We start from the raw sequence: 7,100 nt of genomic DNA, 5'->3' as shown, positions 1-7,100 counted from the left end.
GCACTCCGCTTCGACTCGGGCGGCCTTCGAGACCGTCATTGGGTCGATCTCACCACATTGTCCATGATGGCCTACCACGAATTTTAACGGAATTGACGGCGACATTGTCTTTTACTTTGATGCGCCATTCATGGTCGAGCATAGTCAGACCGAATTTACCACACGAGGCCTGAAAACGGGTGGCGTTTCGGGCGGAAAAGGACCCTAACCTCGAGTAGAAACACAAATATATCGCCAACAATCTCGACCAAGAATATGGGCTCAATAAAACCACTTCAGATCGAAATCCTTGTACAAGACATGTCGAACTCTAAAAGGAGCTCGGTGGGCATGACTTTGGTAGTAGCGTTATCCATGCTTGACCAAGATGTCGCGATCGAAACGCAAGGATTGGCTATCAAGGAGCCAATCACCGTCTCCGATTCGACGTACACCCACGACCCGTGGCAATGGTCTTTTTCAAAACTGGACGACAACAGAATTCGTTTCGCGTCACAGTCAACATGGCGCCCCAGGGCGTGTACATGGCGTATTTTCGACACTTGATCAACGCATGCGGTGGCGCCGCCAAGCTCACGGGGCTCACGACCGCCGACGTCTGTCACCAATTCCTTATGCCGCTCACAAAAGCCACCGAGCTCTCGGTCGTGGATCACTTGTGGCGGGACCCAAACACCCGTCACTTTGTAGCCGAGGCCAATTGGTACGTCTCGCACGCGTGGCAATACCTCTTCTTGGAGACCGTCGACAGCCTTGACGCGTTTTTTGCGCTGCAAGGCATTGCGGACGAAGACGCGGTTCTTTGGTTTTGCGTCTTCAACATCAACCAACACGGCGCCTCGATGCAGCCAACTGCCACTTGGCTCACGACGTTTGAAGATGCGCTCCGCGACATTGGCCGTCTCATCATGGTCATGCACCCGTGGCACAGCCCCATGGTGCTGCGCCGAAGCTGGTGCGTCTTTGAACTCTACGTCGCGACGCGCGTCCATGCGCGCTTTGAGATGGCCATGGCGCCACAACAGCGCCGGCAGATGCTTGATGACATGCTTGACGGTCGTGGGATCCGCGATATGCTTGGCCACATCCGCAGCGAAGCGTCGGCCACGTCGATCCCGGCCGACCGCGACGCCATCTTTGCCTTGGTGCGCGCCAAAACGTCATTTGCCACGCTCGACCGCCTCGTATTTGCAACAATCTCGCACTGGATCAAGGAAACGCTGCGGGTGCACATTGAGATGCTTCCGTCGCGCCAACGCCGAGCGCAGTCGTGGGTACGACTCGGGAACCTCCACGAAGCCGAGACCAAGTGGGCGGACGCGGCGGACGCATTTGCAACAGCCGTCGATCTCTACACGGAGGTCCTCGGGCCAGAGGACGATGCGACCTTGGCTGCGTCGTCGCAGTACGTGTCGATGCTGGCCAAACTTGGTCGACCGGTATGCGAGTGGGAACCCCGCTTTCAAGCCATTCTAGCCGCCCAAGAAGCCAAACCAGAGAACACGCAAGCGGTCGCTGCGACGCTGTATCGCTTTGCGGTTGCGTATGAAGATTTGCGCATGGCGGGCCGCGCGATCGAGCTCTACTCCGCTTGCCACGAGGCACGCGTGCGACTCGCGGGGCATCTGCACCCGTCCACACTAGAGACCGTGGTCCGGCTTGCGCGCACGAACACATGGGCTGGCGACTTGACCCAAGCCGACGTGTGGGTGCGCGAAGGCATGACCATTGCCCGCCGTCATGGGATGACGTTGCATCCGACCGCCGTCCCGCTCTACTCGATCCACGCCGCGGGTGCATACAGCCGGGGGCGGCCGGCGCAAGCGCTTCGGTACATTTCGATCGCGCACGCCTACTACAGCCGCGTGTTTGGAGCCGACCACGAGGAGACGTTGGATGCGACGATCAATGTCGCGACGAGCGACCGCCTCTTGCGGCGGACGCGTGCGTCGCTCGCCCGTCTGCGCCAGCTCCGCGACACGTTTCCGCGCCGAAAAGACTACCCCGTCGCGTGGGCGTACACCATGTTTAGCTTTGGCGCCACCTACTATGGCGCACGCGACATGCCCGCCGCGTTCAAGTACTTTGAGCTCTGGTTTGATCTGCGCCATGTCGGCCCCATTAGCCGCGCTGCCCCCAGCATGCTCTACCACGCTTTGCAGTATGGGGATCCGACGCAAAATGAGACAAAGAGATGGCGCAAACTGCGCCGGTACAATGCGAGCACCGACGATCGCCCCGAGACGTGGCCCGTGCGCTTGTGCAATGGCTGCCACCAACCGCTTCGTGGCGCATGCTACGGATGTGAGCAGTGCCCCAAAGCTGCCTATCATTTCTTCCGCCATTGCGTCGACAGCGGGGATGCCCGTGCGTTTTGTCGGCACCGCCCGAGCGTACTGCGATGCGTGCCGCCGCTGAGTCGGTACTTTCTCGAAGAGCGCTTGCGGCGCTTTATGGGGTCGCACGCCGCGTTCGCGGCCACACTGGCAGCATACGACGACTACTGCACCACGCACAAGGTGCCAAACGATGAGAAACTACCCCGCGTTCTCATGGGCGCGGCGGTGCATCTGCGTACGTGGCATCCGATGCTGTAATACACATTGAGACGAGTACGAACGTCGGTTAATGTCGTGTTGATGTTGATGTGTGGCCAACAAGGCCGTGCGTCATTATCTGCATCTCACAGCATCTTACTAGCAACAGCAACGGCGTTGCTTCTGGTCGAGAAGGGCGGTGCAGTCGAGTCGACCATCGAGTTTGCTGTGTTGCGATCTTTCGTATTTAGGCGTCGCTGATTGGCTACGCGCGAATCTTCGAACTTCGATTACAACCCAACAGCGATGGCCTATCTGGTGCCACTTCGATTTGCCACCGATGGCCGAGCGTCTCTCGCTGGAGCTCCTCGAGCTCATCGCGTCCAGCGTGGCCGATCAGAAGACGATGGCAGCGCTGCTTGACGCGCTACCACTCAGCCTCCTCTCGCCAGCCCTCGTCGGTGTGCGGCGCCTGCTCGCGCTGCAGCCAGCCGGCGACGTGTGGCCAACGCTTGGCGCGACCGCTCAAATGCGAGACAGACCCACGCTCGCTGCGCTGCATACGTGCATTTCGCTCTACCCAATGGTGCGCGTCTACGACTTGTCCCTGGCGCTACCTTTGTGCCCGACAACGCGGGTCGAGCTCGTCCAGATAGCCACGCCACAGGCCCTCGACGCAGCACTCGACCTGTGGCACGCCGCCATCTCAAGCCTTCACGTGTCAGTATGGGAGAAGCGTTTGGAAGGTCGATGGTCTTCGCTCGACACTGCGAGGCTGGCCAGTGCGCTGCCCCACCTACCTCATTTGCGCGAACTGCACTTGTCCTGGGGCGACCGCACTGACGGCCTCGACGCCGTCCTCGACGCGATCGTTGCCGCCAAGATTACCTCGCTCGAGATCAACATGGGTCGCGACGTTATGTACTGGAGCGCGCACCGCGTCGATCGGCTGCTCATGTGGCTAGAGACCCGTCCCGTGCGCGACGTGCACCTGACGCGTGTGTCCTTGGCGCCGACGCTACATGGCGAGGTTGTGCAAGCCCTCAACGCGTGCAATCACCTTCGCTCGCTTCGCCTTCACGACCACCTCCTTGTGCACAGCATTTTGTCGAGTCGGGCGGCGTGGCCAGCGGTGCTCACGTCGCTCACGGCGGTCGTTCATTTGACGGGCGACGACACCGGTCGCCTCGCTGACGCCTCGACCTTGCAGCGCCTGGAGCTCACTGCGGACGAATACACGGCTTTGGGTGGCGCAGCGGTGCTCGAGGCAGCGGCAAAGCTGCCATCCCTTCGGTATTTCAAGCTCGATTGCCGTGTCCGCGCCACGACGCCCATGCCACCGAGTGCACACCTCGATCTCATGGCACTCGTACCCCGCCTCGTCGACTTGTGTTTGGTCAACACCCAGCTCGGTGACGAGGGTCTTCTGGCACTGGCATCGGCGCTACCACGGTGCACGCGGCTGCAGCGCCTTGTCCTCGTCCAGCAAGGCTGCACGGACGTTGGCGCGGCGGCGCTAGCAGCTCACTTGCCACCCGCGCTTGAGACGCTCGACCTCAGCAACAATGCCATCGGCTGCGACGGCGCGTCGGCGCTGGCAAGTGCGATTCGGGCGCACTTGAAGGTGCTGCGCCTCGGGTTCAACCGCATTGGGCTTCGTGGCGCAATCGCGTTCAGCCAGGTTCTGCGTACGACCGCGCACATGACGTGGCTCGGCTTGCAGGTCAACCCGATCGGCGCAGACGGTGTCCTCGCCCTCGTCACCGCCCTTGCGCAGTGCGACACCCGCGCGGGCCCCGTCTTTTTGCAAGGTACACTTGCGAAGGACAAGCGCGAGAAGGACGCGTGTATGCAGGCTGTGGCCAATCTGCCAGAGCCAAAATGGTGTTGTTTGACTTAGGCGAATGAGTAATGCTTTACCAGTGCAATTTTGTATCGCCCACCGCAGCGAGTATACTAGTACCATGAGGAGTCAACACCAGCCACTAGGTCACAGGTCACAGCATATGCCCTTGGACCGTGAAGCGGCAACAGCGCCAGACGGGCGGTGCAGACCAAAGGACACTTACTGCATTTGAGTTGACGGGCTGATTGTGAATGCTGGTGTCCAGTACGGTCGAGCGATGGTTGACACCCTTGCTGTCGTCGTTGGCTTGACGAGCGATGAGCCGAGTCGAGATGGTCGGTTCCTGTCGACAGCTTGTACTCGGTTTGGTTAGTCATTCTGTCGTGTATATTGCTGGCTCCAGCCGTCACGGCCACCACAACACCGTAGCAAGTGCAGCTCGGCGATGACTGTCGACAGCTTGTAGTCGGTTTGGTTAGTCATTCTGCCGTGTGTTCATATCGCTGGCTCCAGCCATCACGGCCACCACAACACCGTAGCAAGTGCAGCTCGGCGATGACTGTCGACAGCTTGTAGTCGGTTTGGTTAGTCATTCTGCCGTGTGTTCATAGCGCTGGCTCCAGCCGTCACGGCCACCACAACACCGTAGCAAGTGCGGCTCGGCGATGACAACCAAAACTAACCGCGATGCCGTCGCAACGGTGACGAGACAACTATGACAGAGAGCTGCGATGATTCGGCAACACACCTCGAGTGTTTCTATTCATGTGATGCGTACGGAGTAGAAGCAACGCGCCGACTGAGTGGTCGTGGCGCGTGGCTTGCGCGGGTCCTCGCCACGTTTAGTAACCTCGCTTTGATAGGTCAGTCGCTGCCAGCTGGTGGCGGATCCTCCGGATACGGCGCCAAAGTCGGCAAAGTGCAATCTCAAAATGGCCAAACGGACGCGCGTCGCGCCGCCGGACCTCGCGCCCGAGCTTCTCGAAACAATTGCCGCGTTCGTACCGCGGCAGCACGAGGTTGATGTGCTTCTTCGCTCGCTACCCGCAGCGCAGCTCTCGACGCCGCTGCTGGGCTTGCGTACGCTCTTTGCAGCGCTGTACGGTGGCCGTCTCGGCGTCGACGGCGTCACGCTCTGGCCACGACTCTGCCTTCCGCACGCACTGCCCGACGACGCTGCGTTGCTCGCGCAACTCAGCGCCGCCTTGTCACTGTACCGTGGCACTGTCGCGCTCTCGTGGAGCAGTGCCCGTGTCGTCGCGCCCGCCTCGACCTCGATCGCGCTGACGCTGCCGAGCCCGATGCCATATCCTTCCTGGCCGAGCGAGCGACTGACGGCGCTCTCAGTTACACTCAGTCCGCACGCGGCGTGGACCCGCGGCGCGCTCCTCGAACTCTGCGCCGGCCTGCGACGCCTGCCGGTACTGGCCAGGTTGTGTGTGCACTGGGCGCAAGCTGCCGAGGACTTTGGCTACCTTCTTCAAGCCATTACGCACTCGCACGTCGTCGATCTCGAGCTGCACTTTGCGCGCGACGATCGTATGAGCTGGAACGCCGACGCCGTGACGACGATCGCGTCCTGGCTGCAATCCCGGCCCGTCACCGCACTCAAGCTCGGGTACCTCAAGGTCGACGAGCCATCAGTCGCCGCCTTTTGCGCAGCGCTGCACGCCTGTCGCACGCTGCAGTCGCTGTCACTGGACCAAGGCGCGCTGGCCCACTCTTACTTTGTCGACACTCAAGTGCCGCCGACGTTGACGTCCCTTACCGTGCACGGCTGTCGCTACGCCGGCATGCGCAGCGTCATGGCGTGCCTCCAGCATGCACAGCTCGAGACGCTCCATCTCTCATTCCTAATGCACGAGCAGCGCAAGGACGACGAGCTGCTTCGATTTGTCACCGAGACTCTCCCGACGCTGCCCCGGCTGATGTCCCTCGACTTGCCCCACTACAGCTTTTGCCCGGCCTCGATCGCCGCATACGTGTCGCTGGCGCCGCAGCTCCGGGACCTCAATTTCGAGACGGGCCAGATCAAAACGCAAGCCGGCGCCGACGCATTAATTGCGGCCTTGCCCCTCTGCGCGGCCACGCTGCGTAGCTTCAAGATGAGCAACCTCTTGTACAGTACTCTTGCAATGACCCGCGCGCTCGCACACTGCACCGCGCTTACCCACGTGACGCTTCGTGGCAGCCGCCTCGGTGTCGACGGCGCAACAGCCATCGCGGCGGCCATGGCGTCGCTGCCGCTGCTGCAAGAGCTCAATCTGAGCTCGAATGCGATTGGTTCGGGAGGTGCCACCGCAATTGCAGACGCTGCCGTATCCCATTGCCATCGACTCGTCGACCTCAACCTCAAGACGAATGGTATCACATGCGACGGCGCGGCCGCCTTGAGCCGCCTTTTGCCGCAGCTCGTATCGCTCGAGCTCGGCTTGAATCAGATCGGACGCGATGGCGCGAGAGCGCTCGCCATAGCCATCCCGAGCAGCATGGCCTTGCGCTGGCTTGGCCTGGGCTATAATGCGATCGGCGTGGACGGGCTACTGGCGATGATCGAAGCGGTGGCCATGGCTGCCTGTCCGTGGCAGCGCATCGGTGTCAGCGCTACTGGCACGGACGACGCCGCGATTGCGATTTGCCGCGAGGCCATTCGTCGCTTATCGTACCCGTACGTACTTGTGCTGTAAAGAGTTACTCAAGCACGTCCTTGCCCGTGA

General features: G+C 61.1%; 3 protein-coding genes across 3 annotated transcripts; all 3 read left to right on the top strand.

Moving 5' to 3' along the window:
* Positions 1–503: 503 nt before the first annotated feature.
* SDRG_12111 (hypothetical protein) lies at positions 504–2,620 on the top strand (the record flags this gene model as incomplete). Its single annotated transcript, XM_008618171.1, has 1 exon — positions 504–2,620. One exon carries the CDS (start codon positions 504–506, stop codon positions 2,595–2,597), a length of 2,094 nt encoding a protein of 697 aa, XP_008616393.1. The 3' UTR covers positions 2,598–2,620.
* Positions 2,621–2,862: 242 nt separating this feature from the next.
* SDRG_12110 (hypothetical protein) lies at positions 2,863–4,479 on the top strand. The gene has a single exon (XM_008618170.1). The coding sequence runs from the start codon at positions 2,878–2,880 to the stop codon at positions 4,435–4,437; it is 1,560 nt and encodes a 519-aa protein (XP_008616392.1). The 5' UTR covers positions 2,863–2,877; the 3' UTR covers positions 4,438–4,479.
* Positions 4,480–5,315: 836 nt separating this feature from the next.
* SDRG_12109 (hypothetical protein) lies at positions 5,316–7,070 on the top strand (the record flags this gene model as incomplete). The annotated part of the gene is made up of 1 exon (XM_008618169.1): positions 5,316–7,070. The coding sequence occupies one exon, from the start codon at positions 5,316–5,318 to the stop codon at positions 7,068–7,070; it is 1,755 nt and encodes a 584-aa protein (XP_008616391.1).
* Positions 7,071–7,100: the final 30 nt, after the last annotated feature.

This window comes from Saprolegnia diclina (genome assembly GCF_000281045.1).
Source record: "Saprolegnia diclina VS20 unplaced genomic scaffold supercont1.46, whole genome shotgun sequence".
Lineage (NCBI taxonomy): Eukaryota > Oomycota > Saprolegniomycetes > Saprolegniales > Saprolegniaceae > Saprolegnia > Saprolegnia diclina.
Note: the sequence above shows the minus strand (reverse complement) of the source record. Positions and strands in the feature narration are given on the sequence as shown.